The sequence below is a fragment of the Lissotriton vulgaris genome, chromosome 3_1, assembly GCF_964263255.1.
Source record: "Lissotriton vulgaris chromosome 3_1, aLisVul1.2, whole genome shotgun sequence".
NCBI lineage: Eukaryota > Metazoa > Chordata > Amphibia > Caudata > Salamandridae > Lissotriton > Lissotriton vulgaris.
In genome coordinates, this window is record NC_141689.1 from 468,572,860 (window position 1) to 468,591,347 (window position 18,488).

Genomic DNA, 18,488 nt, shown 5'->3' on the forward strand with positions numbered 1-18,488 from the left:
ACGACTCCTTTATATTGATTTTGCTTCTTATTAGCCATGTGCCAGTAACCAGAGGCCAACTGTGAGCCTGTGAAGTAGTATGATTTCTCAAATCTACAAACTCCTCGTGATTTCTACCACTGACTAATAAGTCCAAGGACATAGTCTAATTAATACTGTACGCATACTGTGATTAGCTGGCGTAGTATATTCCGCACTCTATATTCGGATTAGCTAGAGTAGTAATCAGATGCTGATTTGTCAACCTACAGTCCAACAACTCTTTGTAAAACACTTCCCAGAATTCCTAAAGTAGGTTTTGACAGGAAGATGTTGTACTTTTCCAGCTGTGATGTTCTAATTCAGTTGGATTGAAAGTTAACCTGTTCTCCCTGTATGGACCTGGAATGCTTCTAGTCAAATTCTGAATGAAAGTTTGCTTGCCGAAAACGAATTTGATAAAAGTACCCTTCCTCAGTAATATTCTGATGTGTTCAGAGGTCTGTTGTTGATTGAATGTTTTATAGTCGGCTTCTAGTATTGGAGTAAGTTCTTTTCACTTAGCTATTGTTATATTTTATTATTTCAGAAAGTAAGTGCTTCCAATTAAGTCAATGTTTTCCCACTCCTACGCTTTAGAGGATGTAGGAACTGACTAGCGTGTGCCTGGATTTGGATATCTGCGCCGACCAGAACTTTGTATACAAAAGTAACATTTGGTTATCTACATAAGCCCACAACTTCATGCTAACTAATCTTATCCCAGGGGCCAGTCAATGTTTGGAATGTATGCTCAAGGAACATCTGCCTGTTCATGGATTTAATTAAACAGATACATCCAGCTCAGGCACTGTCTGCCCTTGATGGAAAGTTTAAACCAGTGGATTCCTTTCTGCACAGTTGTGAGAGCTTCCTCTCGCTGATAAAACCTTTCTATCGGTAGAATCAATTAAATTGCAACAGTGTCTTGAGCTCTGGTAATGAGGGTGGTTATTTAAGTCTTTGTTTCTAGGTCTCCCCTGAGCCAGCGCATGCGCTGTCTCAGGTGAGACATTTAGTACGTGTTTTTTCAAAGTGCTACCCACCGGCTTTTAACCACATAGCTGCTGTGGTTATTTTTCTCCTGTGCTGGATATTGCCATTTCCCATTGTTCATGACGAGCTGGGCTCGTCATCAGTGTTTGAGGAGGCTACACCATGACGAGCCCAGCTCGTCATCAGCCTCGAAGGGGTTAAAGGCCTAAAGCTTGCGTTCACGCGAGCATGAACGTGTACATCTGCCAGCTTTCAGCGCCCAAGGCGCCATCTGGAGCGTGATTACTTTGACTTTTGGCGCTGCTGCGCACGCACCACTCGCGTGTTTGCCGGTTGGGCGCGCGAACCCCTGCTTTAACATTTGCCGTCATTTTTTTTTTTAACAGCGCACCCCTGCTTTCACTTGTTTGTTTATATGTTGTCGGTGATCCTTTCAAAAACGTTTTGTAAAAAAATAAACATTATTTGTTTTGCAAGGCTTGCTTGTTTTTTTGTTACATTGTAATGTAAGCGTTGTTTGCAACGGGTTTTTAAAAAGCTTTGTTTCCCATAGATCACCATATCCGTGAAGCTGCTTTCACTCTCCTCCCGCCCCTCTCCAATCCCCATCTGGTCTCCCACCCTGTGTCTGTTCCACACGCTTTGTGTATGTTTTTTCCCCCCCGATCTGCTTGTGCCCTTTTCTTGCACCAAGCTTATGCCCTCCCTTTCTGGCGGGTGGCAAACATTTCAGAGCCATCATATCTGTCTGGCTTTCTTCCTTTCCTCCCAGCGGTTTCTTCTTCACAGGCAGGGCTCGATTTATATTAAATCACTGGAGCATCCCAGAGAAATGCGGTTGCACCACAACCTTCTGCTAGTCCTGCATTCTGACCTGCATGACTCCTGGCATTGAAGAATTATGCTTCTTGTTGCTCTATTTTTTTTTAGCAAAAAGCTTCCTTACCCCCAAAATGGATGCATGGATGCATTTCTCATTAACATATACTGTGAAGTTCCGAGTTTGTATTTTGGTAATATCGCAGACACAAACACGGTTCCCCAGCTTCAACATTGACCACTCTAGCCATAAGGCTACATCCTCTACTTATGTAACCAAGTGGCTATCCCACTTCTGAGTCAGCCAGCCGAGGAGTCTTATGTCAGCAAGGGCTAGAGAGGGCTGCTAGTTGGTGATGTGGAAAGAAACTGAGCAGTCAAGATGAATAAATTCAAGAGGGAAATATAGGTCTTAAGTTTTGTAGCCTACAACACATCGCCCTCAAATGAGATCTGCTCAGGTGTTTGAGCAACCAGACATGCTGCTCAAAATCTATTTGGAATGTGCGTGCCTTTAGTTAGTCTCTGAAGCTTGTATAGTCTTGAGTCGCACGTTCAGACATTTTGCCGAGTTTCTACCTCCCAATTTCGGGGTTTCACTCAAATGAATTATGGCACACTTCAAAATATTTAAACCGAATTTCCAGCTTAAGGCAATTTTGAAGTTTGAATAAAAGCCTTGAAGTTATGAATTTCGAATAATTTGCTAAATTATGGAAATACCTTTCAGAGGGTGCAAGTGACTGGGTTTTACTCCCTAACCACTATTTTAATTACTGAAAATGAATAACAAGTATTACCACTGATTATCTGTGTCCACAGTAGATGTGCATCTGTAGCACATTCCTGATCCAGTTGGAGAAATTCACTCTGTAAGAACTTGTTTCAATCGTTAGGACGGCAGGATGGAAACACCTGTCCTGGAGCTATGCGTCTCTCAAAAATCTGGTTATTTCATGTAGGAGTAAGGAGTAGTAAAATGACTACTGTATGCTACATTTTCATTTCCCTGTTCATTAAAACTTTTGGCATGATTTTAGTTCTTTCTCCCTTTATCAGAAGTCCTGTTCTTAATCCCTGTATGCAGAAGTGCTGTATCTGTGGTGTCTGGTTACAACAAAAATATAGGTAACACTTTGCACAATAATTCTCAATTACACTAACCAAATTACATATGCTAAAAAGAAATAAATTCAAAGAAAAGGATGGCGTTCATTGGAGAGTAAATGCCCATGTTTATTACATCTTTATAAATATCTATTCACAATTAGTTTTCGTGGTAATGAGGGAGACACATACAATCATATAACAAGCATTGGCATAGCCAACAGGTCTTGCCTTTGGGACCTTATAAGTGTTTAGCCATGCCACAGGATATTGTGCTGCATAACTAAACACTTACAAGATCCCAAAGGCGAGACCTATTGGCTATGCCAATGCTTTTTTTTCTGATGGGGCCGGTGTAGGAGAGTAGGGTCACCCCCACTTTTTGCTTTGCTTTACTCGTTTTTCGACTTTAGTGTGGCTGTGACCCTGCTGATCAGACCCACAGCCCAGCTGTTCTCTCTCTAAATTTATACCAAGTACTTTAGGTACATATCCAATTGGGAATTGGGTCACCTTTGTGAGCCCCTGTATAGTGTACCTTAGGTACCCAGGGCATAGGTGCATCCAAGGACTACCAGGGGCTGCAGCATGTATTATGCCACCCCTAGCTGACCATCCACATTGACACAACTGGCTGATCACTCAGCTGGGGCAAGGTTGTGTAATCACCCCTTGCTTAGATAGAGACATATGCACCTATAAGTCACTCCTATGGCACGCCTTAACAATCCTGAAGGCAGAGTGCTTGGTTTTATGTGAGATGAGGCTCTAGCATGAGCTGAGCCTGTCTGCAGCTTTCGGAACCATGTCCTTATAGCTGTTCTATGATATAGCCATACTATATACTCTTAAGTGCATTATCATCCTCGCGGTTGAATGCTAACTTTGGTTTGGCTTTATCAAAACATGTCGTGTAAGGTGTCATACGCTTTAGTATACTACCCCCTCACCAGTTCTGGCGACGGGGGTAGCATTCCACCCTTCTAGAGGGAGAAGACATGTTGTTCCTATTAATCCTGGTTAAAGTTAACCAGAGCCTCAGCATCCCAAAATGGATGCTGCTGGCACAGACACAAGTCTGACCTCCTACTGCTGGGAGTCCTTCCTGCGAGGGAGGCTTGGACAAGAGGTTTCCTGTCTTGTGAGGTGCTAGCACCACCCCAGACAGGCCATAGTGTATTGGGACAGGGAGGCGCTGAATGAAATGAGACACTGGCTGGGGCACATGCATAGTCCGGTTGAAACCAGCTGCTGGGGCACTCCAGCCCCAGCTCTGGTGTGAAACTGGACAAAGGTAAAGGGGTGTAACCACCCCCTTCCCTGGTCCCACCCATAGGAGGGACCTAGCAGGCAATCCAGCCCCTTTAATCAGTATAAAGGTAGGAGCTGAGTCAAGAGACCTAAGATTTATCCTGGACTGAAACTTGAAACAAAACTCTGGACCTTCGACATTCCACTGCAACTAGAAGACTGAAGAATCTCCCTTGTGGTCAAGGAGTGACCACCCTGTGCAAACAGGCTCCATCCAGCGATTTGGTTTGTCGTCTCTACCGCCGGAACCCGAGCACAGAGCCTGACAAGAACCAGACTTCCAGATTTCTTTGACCCCGATCCACAGCCACAGCTAAGCCGAGACCTCTGGACAAGAGACGTGGGACCGGCCATCTTGAAAAACTTGCTCATTGCTACTTTTGCAGCTTCTGAGGCACCCTCGAAGTTGTGCATTAGGGATTGAGAAGCCCCAGCCCCGAGCACCTTCTACACCGACGCACAGCCCTCCACACTCCACGAGTGCCGCCTGGGGCCTGCTATTGTTTTTGTGCTTGACGCGTCTGTCCGGTCACTTGCCCGTTGGGTAGTGGCCTCTGTGACGACGAACCTTTAAATCTACACCACTTGCCTGGTTGCTCCAGGCTGGCCCTTGCTTCCCTGAAAAGGAGAAGCCCCCCAGACCTTGCTGGTCTGCAACAGAAGCCATATTCGATTCCTGCGTGGGTTGCCTTTGCCAAGGCTTGTTGACTCCAATCTGGAAGCCGACACCGTCGACAGCGAGATCCTTCGTGGGACAGTCCATATCCAGCTCCTGGTCGTCGTCGACACCTCGTGGTCCACGTGGCTGCAGAGACCAGCTTCACGACATCACCTGATTGCTTCACGACATCGCCTGGTTCCTTCCTGGTTCCTTCCTGGTCACTGGCTAGTGACCCAGACTCTGTCCCCTCTGCTTTCAGGTACTCTTCATCCTCGATCCGCCCTTGGATCCAACCGGAAACTTCTCTCCTGGTCGCCTGCAGCATCTTTTCACAGGTCTCCATAGTATTCAGCGACGAAACCCGACACAACTTAACACCTATGCACCCGGCTCCTGTGGGTGAGGTAACGCGAGTACTCCGGTGCTCCTGTGGGTATTGACTATCCAAGTGTCCTAGTTTTCAGTAGCTTTCTCTTAGTCCATCTGGAAGTGTCCTAAATCAACTAGTTTCTAATTCTTTCATTCCCATTGTACCCCGATGGTAACTCGTGTGTGTGTTAAGACACTGCACATGCTTCCCGTGGGCCTCTTGCTTCCTAACCTTTGGTAGTTCAGTGTAGCCCCAGCGATTCCCTAGGCCCTAGGCCTACTCCTTGTTCGTGACATGGTTCTTACACCACTATTTTAGTATATGGTTTACAACGCCCCTAGGGCTCTACTGTATTTTGTGCAACTTATTGTATGATAATTAACTATCTTGTTATGTGCTTGTGCCTCTGACCTCCTAAAGAGTTCAGAGGGGTTGTGTTAGTAATAAATACATATATATCTTATATATAACCTGTGTGCTGTTCTTTCATTTGGTATTCAAGGGGTTACATATGGTAAAACAGCTGGCTTCACATGCTCTCTGAAGTTTTAGCCTAAGACTGCTTTGTCCATGCTACCACTAGGATAGCTGGTCTATAAGGTTGACTTTACAACCATCACCATAAGGGTTGTTTGGACTGATATAGGGTGCCCACTAGAATAGTGGACATCACATATCAGGCCAACTTCTCACAGCCGGCATCCGTGTTACTGGGAACATTGGGAATTAGTAAGTCTGTGAAGTTACAGCAAACCTTCCTTGTTTATCCCTCAGAATTTTCATTTGCTAAAAGCAAATGCAATCTTTGGGAGAAACAGCAGCTGAGAATGCAGAATTACTAGAAGAATCCAATGAATTAACTATTTTTCCTGGTAATTCCGCATTAATCAGAACATTATAGTGTTCAATCTCCAGAGTTAATGTTGCCAGTGGTATTGTTAAGTCCAAGGGTGTAGAATTAACGCTCCCAGACTGGGCCACTCGTAATAAGGCACGACGCACAACCTGAGCAATATATGCGTTATGTCAGCAGAATCAAGCTAATGGTTTGAAATTTCCCCCTGATGGGTCCATCTCTCATCAAAATGTAATAAATTCCACATCAACAATGGAGCCTATTCTAGCTTTGAAAATAAGATATTATTGTCTAATGTAGTAATTAACATTAGGGCCAAATTTATAAACTATTTACTGGACAAGAGTGCACAATTACGTCAGCTAATGACCTTGGTACGATACAGGTTTTGAATGTAATCATCAAAAGTCGGAGAATGCTGACCAAGAAATCGGACTGTTAGCAAAATGCTTGGAATAATACATTAGTGGAATTGTGTGTGGCCATTTTTGCCATCTGCATCATGAATGTATTTTTTTTAATAATTACATTATAATAATGTAATGGCAAATGTTGCTTTTGTTTTGTAGATCTTGTTCAACCCATTTGATGATATAATTCCAAGGGAAAACAAAACACTGAAAAAAGACCAGCAGGAGCAGGGGGCAAAAAAAACCAAGACCAAAGGCACTAAGTAATTATAAAAATGTTGCAGTATGCTAAGAATTTTTTCTTTGGAATGGACGTTGCTTCTTAATTTCATCAAAAAGTTTATAACACAGCTGAATAATTCGGTGAAAAAATAACACCATTGATGAATTTCACTTGCCGGTGGAGATGGATGTCATCGAAGGGGCAAACATGTCATGAATTAGAGGTTCGCAGAGCAGTGTAGTGTAGGTGACCCTGGAATTTAATTGTGTTGGAGGTATTGTAGTAGAGGATTAAGAGCTAAGGATCTCATTGATATGAAATGGGTGCACACGTTTAGACAATTGGAAAGAGAAGTCACGGTTGGGCTTCTGTGTTAGGGAAAATAAGTGAGGAAGTATGTGAGGTTGCTAGGAGGATTTTAGAGACTAGTCTGAAGATTTGTAGAGAGAGCAGATCTAAAGGAGACATAACTTGCAGGTTTTCAGGTGGTGAAGATGCACGTTTTAGTCAAGGATTGCCAATAGTTGACACTAGTGGTCTCTGTCAGTTCTATCTGGCCCATACAAGTATGCTGAGAGCTCATAGGCTATGAATGCAGCTGGCTGAATGATAGAACCAGGATGCAGTGCTCGTAGAAGAATTAGAGTTCACTCCATGGCAGGGTGTGTTTGTGTTTTGCCACAACCCTTCGATGTGGAACGAGTCGATACGGTGGTACTGGATTATTGATATTTCACTTTTTGGCCCTCAAGTAAGCTGTGCTGCTTATGAATGGTATGCCGAATCTAAATAAAAATGTATGCATATAAATGCACAAATGAAATTTGGATAAGACCAGCATAAGTCCAGCGGTTGAACAAAATGCAAATAAAGATATTAACAAAATAAATAAATAAGTCCAGCGGTTAAAAAGTTAGTTTGGTCTTAAAAAAAAAATAAAAAAAATACATAAAGCAGAACTCCTTCAATTTTTTCTTTTGATTAATGTTATTTGAATATTCGAGTCACAATGTTCTGAGTAATATGTATTTGTTTACATTTTCTCTAGTGTGTATATATAGGTGAAAAAGGTATACTGTGCATTACTATATTGCTAAAATGTATTGGTAAATGTATCTGCCTTATTTTTCTTATGTTTTAGAAATTTTAAATTGCTTTCATTTGGAGAGGAAGCAGAGGAGGAAGAAGTTGAAGTCAGCAAAGTTAGTCAGGTGCGTGTAAATAACGAACTGGTTTGCTTTTTTATGTTTGTTAAAAACTATCTTTGCTATGTGCTTTTGTGTGGATATATTTGGAAAAACGGTAAACATTGCCTTGGTGCTGGCAGCACCAAGTTTTTGATTGCAAAAGAGTATCGGGATCTAACATTGTTATTTCAGAAGTCAAGATAATGCCACGTTTTTCATTCTTTTTTTCCCTTTAAAAGAGCATGCTTCCCTTGGGTCCTTCCGATTCATCACCGTTAAGTGTCAGATTCAGTATTTGATATGTGATGATTCATTTTCAATTCCATCACTCTCGGGAAGCATTCTAGTTTCCCAAAAAGCTCCAACACAGATAATAACTGTGTCAAGCCTTAACCTTTATTGAACATATGTAGTTGATGTTTCTCAGCCACAGTTTATGGTCCTAGTTACGATGTCAGGCGGACACCGTGGCAATCCTGGGACTGACTGACTGACCTACGGCCGGCAGCCCCGACACCGCTATTACAATGGGACGGCACATGGTGCATTCCATACTCCTTTTTAGGTCGAGCTGATGTGGCATTTATGCGAAGCATGAATGCATCAGCTCGACAACTTATGCTGCCCGTATTTAGGAGAGTGGGCAGCAATCAGACGCGCGCTTTCCCATTGTCAGATTTCACCTCGGGAGCGCGCGTCTGATAGCTGCACATGCGCGGTGCAAGCCCTGGCTCTCTCACAGACACAGGCAGCCCCCACCCCTCTGCATGCACGCACGCACTCACACACACTCACACAGGCGCGCACATGCACACGCAGGCACACATACAGGCACACGGCACACTATCCCCCGCCTCGCATTCTCTCTCAATCACACACAGTCACGCATGCGCACACACATTCCCTCGCGCACACACGCACACACGCGCGCACACACTCCCCCCCCCCTTGCCTCCCCTCCCCTCCCCCACAGGCATACACACAGGCACGCACGCACTTCACATCAGCCCTGGGCCCCACTCACCGACTGCGCTCTTCCGGCGGGGCTCCTCTCGCGCTCCGCTCCTCGCGTCTCCTCTTCTAAATCGGGGCTCCCTCAGGTCAGAGGAGCCCCGCAACAGGCGCCACACTACTCCTTCTCCCCGGCCCCCTCCTGGGGACCCGGGCTACCCCGGACCGGCAGGGCGCTCCATGCGCCGGCAGCTCGCGGACCTCGGGAGGCGGGACTTCCGGTCGGCCGCGAGCGGATTGGCCGGCCGGCCAAGAGCTTCCGGGTCGCCGCGGGCAGCGCGGCGGCACCCTATACAGTGGTTCCCAAATTGTGCGCCATTAGGAGAAGCCAGGGGCGCCGCGCACGATGAGGGAACAAGCTTGTAATAATGTTGAGAAAATGCATCTGAGCAATTAAGAAATGATGCGCCTTTTGACACTCTCCCTGTTGCCCTGAACGAAGGATGCAAGTGAAGCTTAATTAAATAGCACCCAGCCACAGTGCAACACAGGGAGGTTGGAAATGGCACCTATTTAATTCAGAATCGTCGTTTGGCCCAAGAGAGAAAGACCGTCATACGCGCTTACTTGCTTTCACGCAGCCTCCGCATATGGCCCCCATTCACAGCAATGTCTTACGAGCCGTATTACTGCCGGTGTTCTAAAGGTAAGTAACAGGTTGGTTGCACACTATAATAATCATTGCTTTAACTTTATCTGTAAAGAAGGGAAAAATGACAAACTCGTGACTCCCAAGCCTGTGTATTACTTATATGCAGGCTGCTGTTGCTGCATGTCTTTCGTGTGTAGAAACCCCGCGCCTGAAAGTCCAGTATGCAATCTCGCTGTGGAAATAGGCCGCATGCAGCCAGTATTCTTTTCCCAGACCCAGTCTGACCCTCATTCAAGGGCAGGAAGGAAGCACGTAATAAACTCTCCGCCTCAGTGAAAGCAGTACCCTCGTTCTTCCCTCCCTATATTTCTCCATGTTAGTGACAAGAGTAGGGCCTCCCAAATTAAATGAGTATTATAAAACCTTATCTACTGGTACTATCCTTTGAAGGCTTAAAGCTATTTCTTACAGCCAAGATGTATTTCACCTAGAGCCGTAAAAATGTAGTGTTATGAAACCAATGGAAGGTCTTAATTTTTCTCCACTATTGTCCGATTACGGAAAGCTTTCCTTAAACTCGGGATAATGATTTTGGAGCTCATTCAGGTGGTCTGGTGGGTCCTCCCATATGTGTTAGTTGGGAGCTTTGCCCCATCCCCCATCTGTCGCTATAGCCACCCCAGCTGTTTAGCTTTTTCCACAGTCCTTCATTTTGGCTTGAGTTGTTCCCATTGTTTGGGTTGCTGCTGTTAAGCTTCTCCCACTGTTGATTAATTGTGGTGGACTGTTGCCTTATTTGTTTTTTTTGGTGAGGGGGGCTCAGCTGCACAACCATTCAACAACAACTGGTTCAAATAAGTTCTCTCAATGTTTCAAGCTTTATTACAAATGTCACAAAAATATGTTAATATTTCACTTCTGTTCTTGGATTTTCGTCACAATAAAATACACTGAACATAATCTTCACAAAAGTTATTTGCAAAAGTTTAAGGTATTGCCATTAAAAATTACAATAACTTTTATTTAAGTATTGATTATAAAAAAATAAATAAAAGCCATTGTTATTTGTAATATCAATACCCTAAGTCACGTAAATACAAAACATGTTGCATTACAAATGCTATAGGTGTCACATTTGCAAAAGATATAACTATTGGCATTGTAAATGACAAAGCTATTAATTTTGCTATTTTCTATACCAATAGCTCAAACTTTCCTAATGCGAGACCTATTGCATTGCAAATGCTTGTTCTCTATGGGAGATTGTGCTGCGGCCGCAAACCAGCCGCATCACAAGCTTCCATAGAGAAATGGGAGATTGTGTTGAGGTGCCTACCATGTGGTGCAGGGATTAACTTGGAGGCCCCATAGGTGCCCCCTAGGCCCCCAACCGAGGCCACAGGAAGAAAGGGGCCCTGCTGGGGGCCCCACAAAGTCGCTTCCCACCAGGCTTTCCATGTCAGAAAGCCAGACATGGAAAGCCTGTCTGAAACCGAGCATCGTAATCCGTATGGCGGAAATGCCACCATTTAGGGATTATGTGGCAGTTCCGATGGGCAGACGGGCTCCTTGAGCCAGTCGGTTGGAAGCTAACCGGAATGACTGGCTGGTTTCAATTCAGACCTTCTACATTGAAATTAGGCAGTCGGAATTGAAACTATTGATGTCGGTTGGAGGCTTTACCGACTGACATCAAAATCAGGCTCTGTCTCTATGGGAGTATATCATGTGACCATGGGAGAAAAATTGTTCTGTAATAATCGTCTGAATGTCCCACTAAACATCTCTTAGACCCAGATCCTGATGTCTATATCGAAATATTGTATTGATGTGTCTAATGGTATGCAACCGTTTCAACGCAACTTTTACAACGCATACGTTTTCAACGCACACCATTACAACGCAGGATCCTTTACAACGAATGCCTTTGCAACGCAAGACATTACATAGCAGATGCTATTACAACGCATGCCTTTACAACGTAAGTATAGGTAAGTATATCATTTTATTTAAACTAAATAAATTAAATAAATTAATTTATATATATACTTTTGGGTTATGGGGAACAGGGGTATTATTACGGTTCAGGGCTGGGGCTGGGTTTGGGTTATGGGGTACAGGGGTATTTTTAGGGTTCAGGGCTGGGTTTGCGTTATGGGGTACAGGGGTATTTTTAGGGTTCAGGGCTAGGTTTGGGTTATGGGGTACAGGGGTATTTTTAGGGTTCAGGGCTGGGTTTGGGTTATGGGGTACAGGGGTATTTTTAGGGTTCAGGGCTGGGTTATGGGGTACAGGGGTATTTTTAGGGTTCAGGGCTGGGTTATGGGGTACAGGGGTATTTTTAGGGTTCAGGGCTGGGTTTGGGTTATGGGGTACAGGGGTATTTTTAGGGTTCAGGTTTGGGTTATGGGGTACAGGGGTATTTTTAGGGTTCAGGGCTAGGTTTGGGTTATGGGGTACAGGGGTATTTTTAGTGTTCAGGGCTGGGTTTGGGTTTTACACTAACTGGATTTTGTATATTATTTTTAAACACCTACACTTTAAAAAAAAATATATAAATATATTAACAATTATATTAATAAAAAAATAATTTAATAAATAAAATTAAGTAAATATGTATTAATTAAATTTGTTAAAAAAATAATATACTTCCTAGACTTATGTTGTAATGGCATGCATTGTAATAGCATCTGCTATGTAATGTCATGCGTTGTAAAGGCTTTCGTTGTAAAGGATCCTGCATTGTAAAAAATGCGTTGTAATGGTGTGCGTTGAAAAAGTATGCGTTGTAACGTCATACATCCGTGTCTAATACATTAATGACAAACCACTGATTTCCTGTAACACCCTGCTTCCTAAACCAGTTGAAGTCCGCAGCCCAAACGACATTGCCTTTCCAAGAGTTGCACTTCCTTAAGAGGAATACCGACAATACAGCTTCTTTATTCTTTTATCCCCTTCCCCTTTTTTCCCCCCGGGGCACGAATTCACGCAGAGAGTATAGTCTTCTCTGTTGGGGGTCGTGTCGGGAGAAATTGGGGGGCTTAGCTTCAGACATCGTCTCCGCTTGGCACAAGAATAAGGTTAGTGGCGTTCTTCTTTCTTGCGCTACTGCCAATCCCGACAGTAGCTAGGTTCGATATTTTTTAAAAAGCAGCCACGAGCTTCTGATCCTAAAGAAAATTCATACGTGGAAGGGAAATGTGCTTCATAAATTGGTGCTTTTATACCAATAAAAAATGGTTTGATGAACTGCAACATTGATGCTAAATAATAAAATAAGAAGTGCGGTGTACTCCAACCTCCTCTGTTCTTAGGTAGAGTCAGCTTTTTAAAGGCTCTATGGTGGCGTTTATATCCCCATAGGAATCTTCCAGCCATTCTCTCAAGCTGTTTAAAAAATTCTATAGGAAACTCAAGAGGTATAGTTCGAAAAAGGTAAAGAAATCGTGGAAGTATTTGTTAGGCTTTGCACTCCGCAGGATTCATGTGCAGCAACAATGCTCCACCTCCGGACCGACCGAACACCCTGAAGTATAAACACAGGGTGCTCAGACGATACGGCGAGGGAAAAACCCCCATAAAGGGGAAAAAACCCAGAAAGAATAAAGAGGAGAAGGAAAGGGGCAGCAGGGATAAAGAAACTGAAAGACAAAAATACACAGGTTAATACATGGCTACATCCTACTCTCATTAGTTCTTACTAACACCATACCAACATGTATTCACCTGAAAACGATTGACTCTAAACCACCCTTTGCTGTATCTCCCGTCTTCCTTCCTGATTAATACAAAAAGAAAAGGGTTACTATCAAGCCTGGTTGGGGAAGCGTAAAGCCTAAAATGACTGACTTAAACCTACCCCACTGTGAAAACGTTTGAGTTGTAACAAGGATCCCAAAAGTATAGTGAAATGGCACTTCCCGTGCTTAAACAATATTTGAAACTTTAACACTGTTATCTGATTCGAACAGAAACAGATTAAGTCCTTCTTTACTTGCTGATGCCAAAAATACCCAAACACGGCAGTGTGTAGTTCAATCACTACCACACTCCGCTTTGGTAATTGCTTTGCCACAAATCCAATATGTTCATGAACCCTATGCCTTGGGTTCGTGACGGCAGTGTGGAGGTCCAACAATCCCCCCCCTACACTCCGCCACTCGAAGGTTCGTATTCACACCAGTATGCTCGCTCCTCTATGAACTTATACCAAAAGAGCGAAGCTCGCAATGCCCAAATGTTTTCTCGCAGCAGCGAGCTCAATGTCAAATAACAAACAAACAGTTCCTCGCAGCCGCGAGGCAAATCTCCAACCTCAACAGTCTTTGTGACTTCGATCTCGGAAATCACTTAAATGTTAACATTGCTCCACACGCTAGCCAGCGCGCTAACAGAGAACCAATAAACCGCTCCCACAAATACCGGTCAGACTGGAACACCCGGAGCCTCTGGAAAGGCGCCGTTCCGAGGAGCAGCCGCTGCCTAGGATCCTGAAAGAATTACTGACACCGGACTTCCTGGTCTACCGGCAGATATCCCGGAATCCCCGCCGGGAACTCTGGGAAATGTAGTCCCGCGCCCAGGACCGCCGGTGATTGCAGTTCTTTGAGCAGGCGCGTTGGGCTAGATCCCGACAGTATTAGCATTTTTAATACATTATTTCTGCCATGTAATGACAGGTGTAGATGATTTATCCGTTCTAGGGTAGTATTTGTCTTTTTAATAATGGGGGTAAAGTTAAGCTTGGGTATATCAGAAATTGGAGTTGTAGTTTTTATTCCTAAATATGTTGCGGTGGTTACTATGTTAAGATGTGTCGGTGGATTTTGGCCTACAAATAAAATTTGAGTTTTTGAAGAATTTAATTTATAGCCTGAAAAAGCACCGAACTCTTTCGCTATCTCATAAAATGTTGGAGTTGTCTTTAGGATATCAGTGGTAGTCACTACCACATCATCAGCATATGCTAATGTCCTATACGAAGTCCCTGCCACCTCCACAGGTTTTATGTCTTCCTCTTTATTGAGTTTGTTAAGATATAAAGATATATATCAATATAAATAGCAAATAACAGTGGTGATGATGGGCACCCCTGACGGGTACTGCAGAAAATAGAGAATGGACTAGACCGACAGGATCCAATTTTAATGTATGATGATGGTTTAAGATATAGGGTTTTCAAAGCCTTAATCATTTTTGGACCAAAGCCTTTCAGAGCCAGTATATCCCATAAATAAGGCCAATCCACCCTGTCGAATGCCTTCTCAGCATCCAACAGGGTGATTCCAATGGGTGTATTAGTAGTTTGAGCCCAGTCCATCAAAGCAATGTTCTTCGGACATGGTCCGCAGTGTCTCTATTTGGGATAAACCTGCGTTGCCATCGTGAGACTATAAATGATATTACTGTTGACATACGGGTGGCTAAAATTTTGGAGAAAATCTTGCTATCAGCATTTATTAAGGAGATAGGTCTAAAGGACGCTGGATTTAGGGGAGGCTTATCTTTTTTAAGAAAAGCCATCGATGTGGATTGGCTCCACGAAGCCGTTGGAAATCCTCTCTGAGCTTCCTGAAATGTCAATATAAGGTCTTCTTTTAATACATTTCTGAATGTCCTAAAAAATTCGAGAGGGATACCATCGGGACCCATGGCTTTTCCCATAGCCAAAGAAAGTATCGCCGATTCAATTTCATCCCATATAATGTCTTTTTCGAGAGAATTTGATTGTATCTCATTTAATTTTTTGATATTATTTTCTCCTATAAAATTTAGCAGTGTATCATGAGAGTATACCATATTATCACTTTTATATAGTTCGGAATAAAATTGTCTAAATACCTCAAGAATTTGATCTGGATCATTATAGATCTGGCCTGCTTCGTCTTGAATTGCACTAATAAAATTTAAAGTTTCTTTCTCTCTAGTTTTTTTTGCAAGAATCTTTCCAGAATTTTCTCCCATTTCATAGATTTGAGAGCAAAATCTGGCGAGTTGTTCCACCAATTTAGCTGAAAATATTTCATAAACCTTAGCTTTATGTAGTGGCGTGGCCACGGCGGCAATCGGAATGGCTGCCTTTCTGTGAAGCTCCTCCACGCGGGCTCCTGACGGCGGCGGCCGAGATGTAAGCCGGCATTCCAGCTCCCCACATCCGTACGGATCCGAACAGTGATGTCGCCCTGACCATCTGGGTGACTTTGGGGAACGCGGGGACGGCCTGAGGAGAGTGTACGGCGGAGGAGAATCGGGGCCTTCGGACCTCGGCGCCATCTTCTCTTTCTGCGCCGGATTGCTGGTGAGTGCCGCGCGGGGCCTGGTCGCTGGGCCTTCGCCCCCTCAGTTGTCTGCTGCGGTGTTTCTCGCGCGCCGCCTGTCCGTCTTGGGCTCCCGGGTGGGGGCTGCTGGTCCCCGATAGGGTCGCGGCCTTTTGGCCTGCGGGAGTGCCGGGACCGGGGCCTCGGTTTTCGGGCCTGGGCCGGATGCTAGGCGGCGGGCGGGGACGCTCGCGGTGAGGCAGCAGGGGTGTGCGTGCTCGGGGGTCGGGCGACCATGGGGCGCCACTGTGCGATTTTTTTTAGGCGGCCCGCCTTGTAAATACTCGTGGTACCATCGGACCCCTCCATTCCTCCTGCTCAAGATAGATAGTAAAGGGCCGCTCCCCACCCCACCCTATTCTGAGGGTGCATTCTACACGTTGAGCCGTGCATCGGACCCTGGGACTGCGGTGACTACCCCGGCCCTCATCCTTCTAGGCCGGCGCTGCTCGATCGCTGCACCTCTACTGTTGGTGGACTACGCCGGCGCTTCCTGGCGCTTGATTCTGCTCGGCCGCTCTCCCATTTTGCCGAACCACCCACACTGCCACGCCCGGCACTGGTTCGCCATACAGGCGACCGTGAGGATGGGGAAGAGAGATCCCAACCAGAGGAAGCTCAGCTTCGACAAGACTCCCCTTCTCTCAACGGACCCTCCGCGCCTGGTTCAGCGGCCGGGGCTTCCCGCGCTACAGACTTGGGAGATGCGGCCATGGTCGCCACCTTGATGGGTGAAATGCATGCAGGCTTTAAGGCGCTCGACATCCGCTTCGACAGCCTGGAACAGAAACTGGCAGACATGGGCACAAAGGTACAGGCCCATGACAGGAGGCTTGATGTGGCTGAATCGCGAATATCAGACATTGAGGACAGTGCTTCGAAATAACTTAAGAGACTGGAACGGGTTGAAAAAATATTGAAAGACGTGGCCATTAAAAACGAGGATTTGGAAGCGCGCAGTAGGCGCAATAACATTCGTATCCTTGGCGTGGCAGAAACAACAGCCACGGGTCGATTCGACGTGTTTGTCGAAACTTTATTGATCGAACTATTTGGCAGAGACACATTTACAACTGGCTTTGTGGTTGAGCGTGGACATAGGTCTCTGGGGCCTAAACCCAAACCTGGCCAATTACCAAGACCCATTACCGCCAGGATCATGAACTTCCGTGACCGTGACGCCGTGCTGCGCGCGGCGCGAGAGACTGGAGAAATACAGTGGCAGGGCAGCAAGTTGTCCTTCTTTCCAGACTTTACATTAATGGTACAGGAGGCACGTTGCAAATATAACGGTGTCAAGTCTGCCCTCCGGAGCTTAGGCCTGAAATACGGAATGCTGTACCCAGCTAGGCTGAAGGTGGATGTGAATGGTCGATTCCGCATTTTTGATTCTCCAGTGGACGCCCAAGAGTTCTGCCACACCTACAAAAAAAAGGGATCGGCGGCAGCTGCCGGCTCTCCGCCCCACCCTCCATCTCGAAACGACACACAGTCCAGTGCCGACCTTTTTGCCGGAACTGGCCAGGGCTGACTGCTCTCTACTGACTCTATTTGCACCCTCGTTGAAAACACTGTAGTCTAGATGTGGATTTACCAATGTTCATTGACTAGGTCTCCGGTTCGGTGGCCGGCTGTTCGGTTGCCCGTCTGGAGTGGCGTTGCCACCCCCAATGGCACGGGCCATGTTGTTGCTATTTGCTGGGGTTATTTCATTGCTTTATTTGCAGTTTTATTGTTGCTTTGAATCGTTATTGCATTTGTTATTTTGCACTATTGTTCAGCGATGGTCCAGGGATTGCCTCTCGTGGGGTTCTGGGAGGCTGGGAGGCGGGTGGGGGATGGGGTTTGTTTTATATTACCGGTCATGTGGATTAACACCTAGATGCGAGTATCGTTTGAGCATTCAGTCACACGCACACTTGCTACAGACTATATTGACAATGGAGATATGGCTAGGATAGGTCTACAGTCTGGCCCTTCCAAACTGACCTTGATGTCTTGGAATGTCCGGGGCCTGAATACCACAAGGAAGCGCCAACAGGTGCTGGCTTATGCGGCGCGACATGGGGTGGACGTCCTCTTTCTGCAAGAAACTCATTTGGTACAGCAGGACGTGGGATCGGTGGCTAGAGGATGGGGGTCACACAGAGTATTTTCCTGCTATAGTAGGTTTGCTAGAGGTTTAGCGATTCTTGTACACAAACGAGTCCCGTTTGTAATGACTGGCAGCAGGGTGGATGGGGAGGGCAGATTTGCACTTGTTATGGGAGTAATGTTCGGGTACAGGATTGTTCTGGTGGGTGTGTACGGTCCGAATGTGGATAACCCTGCTTTTTTTCAGGATCTACAGTTAACACTGATTCACTCCGACATTGACCTGTTAGTTCTGGGAGGGGATTTTAACATATTGATGAATCCCGACAGGGACAGCACTTCCCCCTCTCCTGACTGCAAGCCAAAATCACGTGCTGTATTGGCGGAAATTTGTTCCCACTTCTCCCTAGTGGACATTGAGGCTAGATTGCACCACAACACTCCAGCCTAGACGCATCACTCGGGCTTCCACAACACCAGCACTCGAATTGACTATTGACTCCTGACCCCCGG

The 18,488-nt window shown here is 45.4% G+C and overlaps 1 protein-coding gene across 1 annotated transcript in view; it reads left to right on the forward strand.

The window, feature by feature from the left end:
• The window catches only part of CWC27 (CWC27 spliceosome associated cyclophilin), a 1,011,903-nt gene that overhangs the window by 189,685 nt on the left and 803,730 nt on the right, over positions 1-18,488 (forward strand). The window contains exons 6-7 of the mRNA XM_086960691.1: positions 6,708-6,811; positions 7,913-7,982. Of these exons, the coding sequence (XP_086816817.1) occupies positions 6,708-6,811; positions 7,913-7,982 (174 nt within the window). The remainder of the gene's footprint in view (positions 1-6,707; positions 6,812-7,912; positions 7,983-18,488) is intronic.